This window comes from Silene latifolia, unplaced genomic scaffold (genome assembly GCF_048544455.1).
Source record: "Silene latifolia isolate original U9 population unplaced genomic scaffold, ASM4854445v1 scaffold_20.1, whole genome shotgun sequence".
Taxonomy (NCBI): domain Eukaryota; kingdom Viridiplantae; phylum Streptophyta; class Magnoliopsida; order Caryophyllales; family Caryophyllaceae; genus Silene; species Silene latifolia.
The window spans coordinates 7,647,500-7,662,787 of NW_027413163.1; the positions used below are offsets into that span (position 1 = coordinate 7,647,500).

General features: G+C 38.1%; 1 protein-coding gene across 1 annotated transcript; it reads left to right on the forward strand.

The window, feature by feature from the left end:
• Positions 1–9,639: 9,639 nt before the first annotated feature.
• LOC141638285 (protein FAR1-RELATED SEQUENCE 5-like) lies at positions 9,640–10,386 on the forward strand. The gene has a single exon (XM_074447691.1). The coding sequence runs from the start codon at positions 9,640–9,642 to the stop codon at positions 10,384–10,386; it is 747 nt and encodes a 248-aa protein (XP_074303792.1).
• Positions 10,387–15,288: the final 4,902 nt, after the last annotated feature.

The window sequence follows — 15,288 nt, forward strand, 5'->3', positions numbered from 1 at the left end:
AATTAAGTTTGAAATAGGATCATATTCATCGCCTTACATGATGATTTTTTTTTAGTATTCTTTCTCCAATATTTTTGACATAAAATTTAAGTACCACTTACATATTTCTCTAATATTTGTAACTTTAATTAAGTTTTTGTATCAGATAAAACTTTATTTTCACGAAATTATACTAGAAAATTGTAGTTTCGGATCGGATCGAATATCCAAATGTTTTAATTCTAATATTCATATCCAAACCAAAACCAAAACCAAAGATTTCGGATCGGATATCCGATCCAAACTTAACTTTCGGCTCGGATATCCACAAATTTGGATTAGATACAGATCGGATATCAAATCGGTTTGGATAATCGGGTTTTTTGCTCAGCCCAAATTTTCAATGTGTCATCCTCACGTCTGGACGGAGTAGGGCGGAGGTACGTACTAGGGCCTAACTATCTAGCTATTGACTTCATGAATTACCACACAAACATTTACACAACTTGTACATGTAAAGATAACCCAATCAACTAAGCACATACACACTTATCTAGCTAGTTACTCGACAATTCCCATAATACCCTTGAAGTCCCCTATAAATATCCCATAAGCAACCCTTACACTTCTCATCCCAAACCAACAAACACATCCTTAACCAAACCATTAAACACCCTTACAAACCTCTCATCCTTGACCAAAATGGCCACCACCAAGTCCATTGCACCAATTTTTATCCTACTTAACCTAGCCATGTTCACCTTCGTCTCCACCAACGCAGCGTGCCCTAACCTGAGTGCATGCATGAACATAGCCAATAACCTGGTGAACGTTCAGGAAGGCAGTCAAGCGACCTCTAATTGTTGTCAATTGATTGGTGGACTAGTCGGACTTGATGCAACTGCATGCCTCTGCACTAGCCTCCAGACTACCCTTCTCGGTAGCCTCCTAGCTTCCGTCCTTAATCTCACTAGTGGCCTCCCTCTATTTGGTGGCATAATTGGCGGCCTCCTTCCTATCCTTGGCAATCTCCCCATCATTGGTAGCCCTACCCCAATTATTCTTAACCAAGAGATTATTGCCCTTGTTAATGCTTGTGGTTTTAACGCTACCAACTTCAAATGTTCTACCTAATTAAGTAATTAGTACGTGCATGATGCGCTGCATGGTTAGCAGTACGTACATGTACGTGCAAAAAAAAAATGTATTCTATATATAGAGTAACTTTTTATTTGGGTAGGATGTAATGGGATTTCTACCATGCTTTCTCAAGATAATTATATATATGTAATACAATATGGGTGTTTATATATACTTTGTGTATGAATAAAATTGTACCAAGAATTATATAAACGTTGATGCGTAAGTGTTTTCATATTCTTAGTTCTTACGGAGTAACCGAAATGTACTCCGTAGTCCTGTAGTCCTGTAGTTTGGACAGGTTAAATATACTCCATATAATGTATTTCGTATGACAGCTACTGTACACACCTATTGCTATTTGATGTGTCCCTCAATTCCTAGAGTAACTCTTGTGTAAAATGATTTTACACAAAAATATTCTGAAATATCTTTAAATACGATAACTTTAGTTTCATTCATCAAAATTTTATATTTTATATTTTCTAATATATTTTCAGTCAAGATTTTCAACTTTGATACCTGTTAGGGTGCAAACCCATAACCCACATCGGTAGAATAAAGATGGAACCTCATCTTTATAAGTATCTACAAAATATAATAGTAAGAGGCCTTTTGGGAAGGAGCCCAAGAGTAAATCCGTGAGGGCTTGGCCCAAAGCGGACAATATCGTACTATTATGGGTTGTGGACACAGATGCAGCAGAGGCCCAACACGAGATATTCACGCTTCCGCACAACAAGTGGTATCAGAGCCCAAGGTTTGACTTGGGCTAGACACAGAGATTCATCAGGCCAAGACTTGAAGGTGGACGTACACTATAAGACGTGAAACTCTTATAGCTCGAGGGAGAGCTAATATGTTCGCGAGACGCGACATGGTCTCACGGCGTTGAGACGGCAGGCCGTCCAAGAGAAGATCGTCAGCGACCCGGCGAGGTGGGCTGAGGCTTAATGGAGGCAACAAAAGCGGTCCATGGTAAGTCCAAAAAGGCGGTCCAGTGTGACGCGCTGAGGCAGTGGATTCGGACCAGTCCAGGGTATATTGGATGCAGAGGAGTTTGGTACGCAAGTGTAGCACAAGCCCCGTGAGACACATGGTGTGTCGTTTAAGGGGAGGTTATCAAGACTTGGTGATGCGGGTGTCTAGGAGTTGGGGCTGTAGAGTGGGAGAGTTCTCCGTGGAGGTCAAGGTCCGAGTCAAAGATGATGGTCCTTGGTTTGAGGGGAGGATTGTTAGGGTGCAAACCCATGACCCACATCGGTAGAATAAAGATGGAAGCTCATCTTTATAAGTATCTACTAAATATAATAGTACGGGGCCTTTTGGGAAGGAGCCCAAGAGTAAATCCGTGAGGGCTTGGCCCAAAGCGGACAATATCGTAATATTATAGTTTGTGGACACAGATGCAGCTGAGGCCCAACATGAGATATTCAAGCTTCCGCACAACAAGTGGTATCAGAGCCCAAGGTTTGACTTGGGCTAGACACAGAGATTCATCAGGAATTTGTGCCTTGAATTTGTGTCGAAGACGATAAGACAAGAAGAGACGAGTTGAAGCAAAGACAAAAGAAAGGTGGCTGGCAAAGCTTCAAGCGAGTCGGCATGATTTCTACGCGGGTCACACGCATGACTGGATTTGGCATATTGCTTTACGTGGTGTTAATTGCAACATGGCTTACACTTTAGGCGTTGACCTTAATAAGGACATTAGTTTTAGTGGGTTTCCTAAGCTAACTATTAGTTCGTGCCTTTTCTCTTGTTTGCACTTGTTTTGTTTAGGAAATTATTTATTAATTTCCTAATAGTCTTTGTTTCCTAATTAGTCTAGATCTCTTATTTAGGGTGGAATAAATCTATATAAAGGCCCTAATATTAGTCTAGAATAATTAAGGAGGTGGAGATAGTATTTGTGAGCACAATCTTATGAGAGTCGATTTGCGAGGTTCCCTCCGGGAGGAAGCTTCAGTTTGTTCTGGGCTCAAGTGGATTGACGTTCGTCTGAATTTGGAGATTGAAGGAGTCTGTTCGGATCTTGACGACCACAAGATCGTTTGTCCTTCATCTCGTTTGGGTAGTCTCTTTTGTCTCTTTGAGATTACTATTTTGTTGGTAGAATAGGGTATACTTTTGGCTCATATTGAGCGTGTGTATACCGGTCTGCTGTTGTACTATTATCTCCACAATAGTGAATTTTGCTCTCCTTCAGGGTGGACGTAGCCAGTTATTTTACTGGTGAACCACGTATATCTGTGTGTCACTTTATTTGTTATTCGCTATTATTTTGTTCTTATCACCCTAATCAACTAACTATTGGGTAACGGGACGCCTCCGTTACAACAATACCAATTAAAATGTGAAATGAGAAAAAAAAAAAAAAAAGGAAGAACCAAGTTACTCTTTATCTAAGAAAAATAAATTAAGAGTATGGCTTGGCCAATGATAACTACACACAAGCATACCAAGCGCGGAGCATGACCATACGACCACAAGTGACTAACGATTGAAGAAATTTATATATTTTCATATGTGATGTGAGTGTTTCACATTGATTGAACATTCTCCCTTATTTGTGGATATGTGATCCAAACCGGTTACATGATTTAACAACCATAACCGATTTAGTCGATCAAACGTTAGGTACTTTATTTTAAATCTTGGTTCTGCACCTGGTTTTTAACCACTTTATATAGATAGATACATTCCGTACGCCATTTCTCACCAAATTGTTATTACTTGTATAGTATTAACTGAAGAATAATATTGCTTGCATTCCATTGTATATTAAAGAGACAACAGACAATATATACACAAGGAAGGAGCCTCGTTAGGCTTAATATTTGATGGACTATATCAGACTACTACTAAACTAGTCTATATTAGCAAGGACAGAATGGATATAGGACATGAATGTTAATCTGATGTGATCGTGATAAACTCATCATCACATCCCAATTTGTATGCATGGACCAACATGGGGTTGGCCCCAATGGTAAATAATCCATCTTCTGACCATGAAATCAAGGGTTCGATTCCCATTGGGTTAAAATATAGCCCTGTTGTTAGGCGATGTGTAAACACCATTTTAAACCCTTGAAGAGGCCGGTGGTCTGGCCTTGAAATGAGTAAGGCCTACCCTTAACCTAAACTTTTGCATACCAAAAAAAATAGTGTGTATGCATGGGAAATCATTCCTAAAATAGGTCAATAATAAGTTTCGGAAAATATCTACATTGACAAAAAAAATTAATTTTAAAACATTTCATTGTTTATCTGGTGTGATCAACTCGCAAACCATTAAGTTTTCGGTTACTAAACTTACGTAATGAACCATTTGAATGATTGGCTTTTGGAAAATCCAATTATCCGTCAAAAACCTATTGAACAGCACAATATTCATACATTTAACACAATATTATGGTACGTAATATCGTAACAGTAAGCGTTATAAAATGTCGTTCCACGATTTTTGAACAGCCGCTAGCTTGTGATGTTATTGCTCCAAAATATGTCTTCCTGAAAAGGTTACATTTATGTAGATAATCATGAATATTCATGATTGCATGATCATTGGGTTTCTTATGAAATTGGTTTGAATGTCTGACATTGCTTGATGTATGTCAACTGCCTAGCTAGTAGTTCAGTTGTAATAGTAGTGGGGAACTGGGGATAACAGCCCCAAGCTACGCTAAACATCCTATATATAAGTACGTAGTCGGCTTCTGGCCCCAGTCGTCAATTAGGACAATAGTAGTAGAACGATGTAGAAGACTGATCTAGACTACCGATATTGTGTGGATGATAGCTAGCTTGCATATTCAAGTCCTTTTTTCAAATGTATAACTCTATCATGCTAACTTTTTTTTTCTTTTAAATTAAAGAAAGAAAGGCTTACCTGATCCAGTTTGATGACTTTTATCATCACTCGCCTTATGAAGAATAATCGTCTTTTTGTATCAGGTTGGTTTATTTGTAATTTTAGCTCAGTTAGTTGGATAACTACTGATTTAGTGGCTTCTAATGCCCCGCCATTTACGTTGCAACTTATTACTCCCTCCGTTCCAATGATATATTTACACTCACTTTATTTATTTTCCCCTCACAAAATAGAGGAAGTGTAAACATATCACTGAAACAGAGGGAGTAGCATCTAACCAAGCTTTATGTTATTTTTTTGTATGAAAGTTCATTATTGTGAAAAAAAAAAAAAAAAAAAACTTTTTTTAAATAAACAAAAACCTAGAAGTATAATTCACCCATACGAGTAGTAATTGTACTCTCATGCAAAAATAGCTATTTTGTTTTCTAATTTTTTGTACGTTAATATACTCCCTCCGTTTCGGTCATTTATTTTCCTTTGATTTTGCAAAGGCCAAGAAAAGGGTGATACTAGGTTAAGTATCACCCAAATCATTTAAAATAATTGGTCTTATCTATCAATATGACCCATCACAAGTTTGTGAGTTTGCCAGATATCATATCGCATCACAAATAAGAATTTGATATGTTTTTGGCTTATACGGAGTATGGATCTTCAAAATGCAACTTGTACGGAAAAAAGATTTTGCATGATGTACTAAATTCAATATTGGGCTCCTAGGCTCCTAGTCCCCACGTTATTTTAGACGGGGCCTGGGCTCATAGTCGCGCATGCAATCTCTTGCTATATTCACATTTTAACTTACAAGTTGGAAAGCCGAGCACGCGGCATCCAACGTTTTTCAATTGCAGCAGTTGTGTTTGCATACTATTATACAACCATTTTTAAGTTGTTTAATATTGTAAATGATAAAGACTGCTATTAAAATTCGATATAAAAAGTATAGAAAAACATTATTTTATTTATTAATACAAATAAACATTTAAAAAAAACAATAGGGGATATATTATACAATTATTGTATTAACTGCTTACATTTAATTAAAAAATGGCAAAATTTTACCGGTCTTATTTCAGACGGGAAAAGTTCCCGTCTGAAAAAGGTTTTTCGTTTTTTCTATGCTAGATGAAATACATAGTAGTAGTTTTTCTTAAGTGTGTCAACTATTGAACTTGTGTTTGTGTACTCCGTTTCGATAAGTTCTTTCAGTGCGTCTTTCTTTAGACGTTTGTTTTTCGTCTTAAATACAATGGATAACATGTAAGCATTATAGAATACAAAAAAATTATTCTACGGCAACATGTTTATAGTCTTTCTCACTTCATTTTCAGTGTAAAAATTGACATCTCAAGTTAAAACGTTCTACAAATTTAATGGTTAAATTTTTTATTAAAAAAAGGACAATATTTATATCCGTCTTATTTCAGACGTGAAAACAGTCCGTATTAAATTACAATTTGCGAATTTCTTTACCTTTTCTTTATGGTTTCATCATTTCTGTACGGTAATTACTAATGAACTGATATAATTTTTAGGGTCCATAAATCTTTATACTCAAAGTAAGTACAAATAATAATTTAAACGAAACACAGACATTTTAGTTGATAGATTTAGTGTTATTTATTTCTTCAATAAGTCTCTATTGTAACAGATATATCAGTCACAAGTTTGTGGTGGTTCAAGTTTGTGACGGGTGAAGTACCAAAAATAATCTAAATATTCCACGTAGCTTCAAAACTAAAGGATCCACTTTAGCGTGGCTCTTCACACCTCCTATCTTCAACTTTGTCTGTTTCTATCTGACAACCCAAAGTAATCTCAGAAAAGCATATTAAAAAATGAAGAGTGGAAAAAAAGTAAATAATGACGTAATACAAGGACATATGCCATGCAAATAACTGTCAGGATATCTATACTACTTGAAAAGCATATTAAAAAATGAAGAGTGGCAAAAAAGTAAATAATGACGTCATACAAGGACATATGCCATGCAAATAACCGCGAAAGTGGTAATTAGGCCCCTTAACTCTGTTCAATTGTGAAATTAGGCCCCATAAGTTTTATTTGGAGCAATCAAACCCCTTAAGTTTCACTAAAAGTGAAATTAAACCCAATTTCATAATTTTCACCAAATTCTTATATTAATATCACTTTTAATACAATTTATCAAATATAAAATATTTTTTTTATAATTTTAGAACTTTTATATTTATATTAAATATTGAGAATTATTTTATTTTGAATTTTATAATATATAGACAATTTATTATATATGTATAAATGTTATATAAATTATAAACAATTTAATAAATATGTATGTAAAAATGTTCTTCAATGATTAATAAATTATGTAAAAATTCGTAAAGTTGCAATTAGTAATTTTTAGTTATTTAATAAATTGTTTAATACTAATATAAATTGTTTTTAATTAAAATTCTTGTGTAAATTTAAAAAATGGGGTTGAATTTCAATTTTGAGGAAACTTAAGGGGCTTGATTGCTCCAAATAAAAGTTATGGGGCCTAATTTCACAATTGATCAGAGTTAAGGGGCCTAATTACCACTTTCGCGTGCAAATAACTGTCGGGATACTATCCTCTTTTATAAGTAGTATAGATTAGGGTAAGATTATTGATAAGAGACTTTTAAATCTTTTAGACTCTGTTATATTAGCTTTTCACTAATTTTTATTATTTTTTTATTGTTCAGACTCGCCTCAGATTTATCTCGGACTTTATACACTATTCGTCGGACTCACCTTATACTCTACTTTTCCACTTTACTTATTTTTTTTTTTTACAGAAAATAAATGACACATGGGATCCACTTATTGGATAAATTCCCTTCAAAGTGGGGTCAAGAGTCGGGTTCGGGTCAGGCCAGTTCCGGTCGGGTTAGCTCGAGTTTGTCACACTATCGGGTTAGTTCGAGTCGGGTCGGGTCCTTTCGGGTTTCCGGGTTGTTTCGGGTATGTTTGTCGAGTCATTTTCGGGTCAAGCGGGTCGGGTTATTTCGGACTGGGTCATTAAAAAAAGACGTTTCAAGTCTTTTGGGGTCAACTAAAGTTATGTTTTGTCGGGTCATTTTCGGGTTGGATGGTTTTAGATCGGGTCATTTTCGGGTCGAGATGGGTCAATTCGGGCTTCGGGTGTCATTCGGGTGCGGCAGGTCGGGTCGATTTCGGGTCGCGGGTCGGGTCAATCGGGTCGGATTGATTTTGTCACATCTAGACTCAAGATTCACCCAAGGTTTTAAGCTGAGTTTTGGATTTCCAAGACTCAACTTAAGACTTTGGTAAATTGTTGTTAGTTTTGAGTGAGTCTTGTCTTAAGATTTAATTACCAAAATCTTGTCTCAAAATTACCAATAATCTTGCCCTTAGTAAAATTATGAGAGGTGAGTAGATGACAAAGTTTATGTATATGATATCAAAGTTTGCGTTTTTCTCCAAGTAGATATGTCGAATCTCGATTCAACGGTACGTAAACAACTTAATCATTTGCTTAATTTTTCAATTTTTTTTGCGCATCGTTCATTTTATTCGATAGTTGAATTACTTGACGTATTAACTTAGTAGTAGCGAATCTTTGAATTTGTTGCGTAATCTAAAAAATGTCCCCCGAAAGATGAACCATGGCCAAAGTTGGAAACCAACGTTCAGACCACGGTCCAAATGTTGGAAACCAACGTTTGCCACGGACCAAACAAAGGAATTCCACGTTTGGCCATGGTCCAACGTTTGATTCCCACGTTTGGCCATGGTCCAAAGTTGGAATTGAATGTTTGGCCGTGGTCAAACGTTGGAATTCAATGTTTGGCCGTGGTCAAACGTTGGATTTCATTGTTTGGCCGTGGTCAAATGTTGATTTTCATTGTTTGGCCGTGGATTAAAGTTGGTTTTCGTTGTTCGTCCGCGGTTGATCGATGGAAAGTAATGTTTGGCCGCGGTCGTTTGTTGGGTCTCGTGTTTTAGGCATGAATAACTCGTTTTTACATGTTTTTCTTTCGTTTTACGCAACTTATGTAGTATATGAATCCTTTTTATTGTCTTACTATAGTCCTTATTGCTTGTAACAGGAATCGTGGGAGGATTTTGGCGATAATCCAATTGATTACAACCCGTTGTTCGAGACTACTATAGATTTCGAAACGCGTGACGATGCTTTCAATTGGGCTCAGAAAATCGCATTCGAGAATGGGTTTGCTTTGGTTAAAGCAAATAACGGAGCTAAAAATAGGAAAAAGAACGGGTTGTTGGCAAGTTATTTTCGATGTAAAAAACATGGTAAACCAAAAGAAACGGACGATCTTGAAAAGCCAAGGAGGTCGAAGTGTTCATGCAAGTTTCGTATTCGTGCCGTTCAAAATTTCGTGTCTAAAAATGATAAAGAGACGGTGGTGTGGAACATTGTAACCTCCGTGGGTGCTGGACTACACAACCACAACGTAGCCGTTTATAAGGACGGGGATCGGCACTTTGCGGGATTGGACGCGGAAGAGAAGGCATATGTTAGGCAACAAACATTGGTCGGGGTTCAACCGAGGGATATTAAAAATGGTCTTCATTTGAGATCCCCCGAAAAACCTCAACCGTCAAGCACCCAACTGTAAAATGAAACAAGGAAAATTAAGAAAGAAGAAATGGGTGAAAGAAACACCGCTCAGCAAATGTTGGCTCTAGCGGTGGCAGCGAAATACGTCCACTTCTACGAGATTGATTCCGAGGAGTCAAAAGAGTTGACTCACATTTTCATGGCTCATCCTGAAGCGATTAAGTTGTTCCGGGCTTATCCTTATGTGGTCCTCATGGATTCGACTTATAAAACCAACATTTACAAGAAACCACTCATTGAGATGGTTGGTGTGACACCCACGGGATCGTCCTTCTTAATTGCATGTGCGATGATTCCTACCGAGTCTGACGTGAATTACAAGTGGCTGTTGACAAAGTTAGCTGCGATTTTAGATGCCACCGGAGTAGCGTCCCCTGCTGTATTTGTCACCGACCGGGAATTGGGTTTGATCAGCGCTCTTGAGCAAGTATTTCCCCGGGCTGAGCATTTGTTGTTTAGATGGCATGTGAACAAAGCCGTCAATGCAAAAGCCTTGACAACATACCAAACTGAAAGTATGAGGAAATTTGTCATCTCAAATGAAGAAGACGGTTGGTTTAGGTTGATCAATTCAGTTACCGAGGAATCGTTTCAGCGTGCGTGGCAGTGTTTCCAACGTAAGTGGCCGAAAATGGAGGATTATGTACGGGCAACTTGGGGTCAACACGCAGGGAAGTTCGTTTTATGCTATACAAACGAGGTCTTACATTTTCGTAACACGGCAACTTCCCGTGTTGAGTCAGAACATTCTCTATTGAAGGCTTGGTTGAAGTAAAAGCATCTCACACTTGACTCCATGTGGTCCCGTATCCACGGCATGCTTGAAGGTCAACACTCGAAGATTAAGAAAGAAGTCGAAGATGAAATGAGTAAACCAAGGAGAACATCTCGTACTTTCTCCTTATTGCAAGGAAACGTGTCTACTAAGGCCATAGAGTTAATGGAGAAAGAACTTACTAGAGGCCTTGGTTTGGGTATCGGATTGAATGATCGATGCCGACACGTGATGCGAACGACTCATGGATGACCTTGTGCATGCAATTTGGTATCTTTGCACGGAAGAGCTAGGAGGGTCCATCTCGAGGATATTCATGTCTTTTGGAAGACATTGGTGTATGATATTCCTCAACAAATGCCGAAAAATGACAGTGATTTATGGGAGAAATTAGTGGATGATGTGAGGCACAGTGACCCGGTTAAACTAAGGGCGGCCATAGACTTGTTGCGTGATTTCAACCACCCGGAGGACCAAGAGATTTTGCCACCCCTTATTAATGAGCACCCGAAAGGTCGTCCAAAAGGTTCAACAACTAGAAACAAGTCGGATTTTGAGCATGCAGAAAGGAAGTTCGGGACACCAAGTACTCACTGTTCAACAAATGCAGAGGTTCAACAAAGATTTGGTGATTTCGAATCAGGAACTCCCGGTGCTCCTTTGGGAAGGAACTTTACCATTGGCTTTATATCAACATGGTTCAAACCGTGGGGTATTCCTGAGGTTTTGTGGGGCCACTTTGATGGTTGGGTGGATGTTGGAGATGACGGTCATTGTGGATTTCGGGTAATATCGCACGCCCAGCGAGGCCAAGAGACAGATTATATAGTTATGCGGGAATGGTGTTCGAGGGAGATGAGGACCGACTCTATCTACGCAGAGTTATATGGAGGTTTTCAATCACCACTCAGCGGTATGTCAGGGTTGGATTTAGCACTTCGACGAGTTGAGTTTTTTCAGCAGATTAGTTGTGGGCAGGACCATTGGATGTGTAGCGACGATTTGCTAGTTTTTGCAACGATGTTCAACTGGACGATATGTGTGATTGGTCATACACTGCGAGACGGGAAGAATGTTTGGGAAGGAAGTTGCAAAACTATCATGCCATTGAAGACCCGAGTAGAAGGCCGACTACCGTGTGGTATTTTGTGGTTTGTCCTACATCATAGCCATTGGATGCGGTTGCATTCTAGCAGCCCCCCTGAGAGTCTCCCTATGCCGCCATTCTTGTAGAGTGGTGGTACAACATCGGACTCAAGAACTCCATAAAACCTCGCAATCTTGCCCCTCAGACCACTGTCATCATCCTGGCCCGAACCGGCCACAAGCACCCGATCACCACTAACAGGTATCCCAAGAATATGCTGGACATCATGGAGCATGATACTAATCTCTCCAAAAGGCATATGGAAAGTGTTAGTATCCGGGTGCCACCTCTCGATAAAAGCACTAAGGAGGTTATCATCTAGACCGGTGGTAAAACACTCCTTCAAAACCCCAAGCCCGCTACTTTGTACCCTAGCTGCAACACCCTCAGTGAGAACCATGTGCCTAATCTCCCTCGCAACTTTCGGCCTCTCGTAGAGCTTTATCCACGACCTCATATTCTCCGGGTTAGGGTCCGACCAACTGTTGAACGCAACGTGACCACCAAAACTCCGTAGGGTGGTAATATTCCTAGGACCACCAGGAACGGGCTCTCTCAGGATCCAAGAACTATCCCTACTCGGCCTCCTCGACCTATCGGTGCCAGTGGACTCTCTAACACTCAAATAACGTCCTCTACTATCCCGGCCCAACTTCAGACTCAACACTCTCGGCGGTGGCGGGTTCGGTTGGACCACATATTCTCCAGCATCCTCATCCTCCTCCCTGGAACCGTCATCCGACGGCTCATCCTCTCTATCATGCTGGTAACTACCAGCAACCTCCCGAGACCTCGCCTCCTCCGACTCGCTAACGACGTGACCGGGAGTAGGCATCATAACCATTCCAGACGTCTCTCGAATTGGGGGTGGCTGCTTGTGGGCCTGCTTAACTCGCAAACGACGCTTCGAGCCCGTAACATTACGCCCGGTGCAGTACGGTCGTGTATGTTAGGCGGAGGCGGAGCATTCATGATTGCCTTTCCTCTCTCATTTCGATCTGCCATCTGCATTAGGAAATCGGAAGTTGTTAGAAAACACGTTAATCGACTAAATATCATATAAAGTAACAAAAATCGGCAAATAATAGCATAAAACACGGTTTTTTAAAAAAAAAGAATTAATTTACCGCGGACTAACAAAACAAACCCCTTCTTTGACCGCGGTTGAACAAAAAACCCCTTACTTGACGGTGGCTAAACATTTTTTTTTACCGCGGCCAAACAATAAAAATGGATGTTTGACCACGGCCAAACAATAATTCTCAACGTTTGATCACAGTCAAACGTGAGAATCACACGTTTGACCGCAGCCAAACCTCCATTTCCAACGTTCACCCACAGTTGAACGTGGAGTTCCCACGTTTCAGCCACGGCCAACATCCATTCCCCACGTTTGGCCGTGGTTTCGGCCTTAAAACCCTTCAAATTCACTCCCAATCCGATTAACAACAACAAATTTCGACTCAAAAATCAATCTCAATCAACTATATTTCGCAAACAACATATAACAATACCAAAATTTACATAATAACAACTAATTAACATGAATTTTAATAGAAAAACTAACAAATTCTAAAGTAATTCAATTAATTTTAATAAAAACCTAACACATAACCTAATTTACTAACTAATTCAATTCTAAAACAAAATCCAATCAATTTAATCGATTAACAATAACAATAAAGGAAAGAAAACTATTTAATTTCATAGTTTAATTCAATTAGTTTCAATTTCTAAACTAATTTAACAAAAAAAAAAAGCACTTACCTTGTCACCCGGCGGGCGTGGTGTCGCGCAACGAGCGTGGTGGTAGAAGCGGCGTGGTGGTAGCAGCGGCGGGGGTGTGGTAGTGGTGGTGGCCGAATGGATTGAATGTTGGTGGAAGTTGAATGTTGGTGGAAGTTGAGTTTTGAGTTAGAGAGAATAGAGAGAAATGGTGAAGTGAGATAGCAGGGGCAAGGTCGTCTTTTTTTTTAAAAACGTCGTCGACGTTTACTAAAACGTCGTCGATATTTACGAATCCGGTTAATTTATTTGCTCCACAAACATGCCCTTTTGGCTAATTATTTTTATTATTTTTTGGCTGTCAATTGAGATTTGTTGACTAAATCACGCACCATTATTTTGTTATTGAGAGTGATGAGGAATGAGTGTAAATTATTGTTGGAGGTGTAAAATTGAAAAGTTGAGGAATAATGAGGTGAATGAGTAAGAAGTGATAAGAGAGAGTGAGATAAGGAGATAGGGAGAAGAAATAATCATGTTTGGAGATGGTCTAACATAATATAATTCGTTTGATTGAGGTTAAGGCAAATCACAACTAACAAGCACTAGCCCAACCATTGATTGACAGTACAATCATTTAATTGACATTTGACAATTATGCCCTTATAAATAACTAATTTAGATCTCACGTTATAATACGGTATTTGTAGAGGGTTATGTTAGAAAATGTTGTAATTAAAATGTTGTCATTAACTCATTTTTACATTTAATAAATTTATTATTTATAAATTTTTGTACTGAGACGATTATATTCTTATTTTGGACCACCTATAGTAGTTGAGAATTCAATTTTTGTGTTTTTGATACATAAAATATAGAATTTGGCCTATATGGGGTTATATAAGAGGTATTTTAGAAGCATGATTTTTTTTGGGAGGTTTAAATTGGAAAAGATCTTTAAAATTTGAATGTTCACAAAAATTTAATTTTATACACATGTGGGCCCAATTTTAGTTACACATTAATTTGATAGAATGTCATAATCTAAGGTGGCCCACTTCCAAGCTAATACATTTGAGCAAGAAAAAAAATAAGGAGACTTATTCTTTTAGTTATGGAGCGATTTAATTTTATATACATGTGGGCCAAACTTTAATTACACATTAATTTGATAGAATGTCATAATCTACGGTGGCCTACTTCTTAGATAATGCATTTGAGCCATAAAAAATAAGGAGACTTATTCTTTTACTCCCCCGGCTTTTAATTTTCTTCCCGTTTCTCTAATATATGTGAGGAGTATTATAATGAAATGAGAAGAAAACAGCAAGCCGGAGGGATTAGTTATTAGGGGGATTCGTTTAATTGTCAATTTGTATCAGTTAATGTATTATACAATTGGTTGTATATACAATTTATTCAATGTAGTTGAGCTTTGTTATAAAGTTGTCGAGCTTTATTAACAAAATTATCGAGCTATGGTATAAAGTTATTGAGCCTAACAAAATAATTATTAAACTCATAACTTCGTAAAACAACTCAATTTGTAAAATAACTCCTGTAAGAGCTCAACAACTTTGAGGCGGTTGTACAATGCTATTAAACAACTGGTTGTAGAATAGTATTTGTGAATTTGTATCTTCAAGGCCAAACTACCATATTGGTAAAAAAAGTGAAGGGTAGTAACCAAATTGGTAAAAAAAAAAGTGTCATGTGAAACGTTGGTAAAAAATGTATTGATTGTGACGAATTGGCAAACAAACTTTCATTTTAATAAACTCTCTATTATTCGAATGATATTTAACAAAACTACCCTTGTCGGAATAGTAAACTCGAAAAAAAATAATTTGAGATTCATCGTTAACAACTTAAGTCTTATCTGAAATTTAAAACAAACCAACTTGACCCGAGTTCCATCCAACATTCTTAAACTTTATACTTCTCCAATCGTATAATTCAACCAAAAAATGACGAGATCCGTAACAACTCATATCAAAACTGTAACACCCTCATTAATTAGGAAGCCTTTA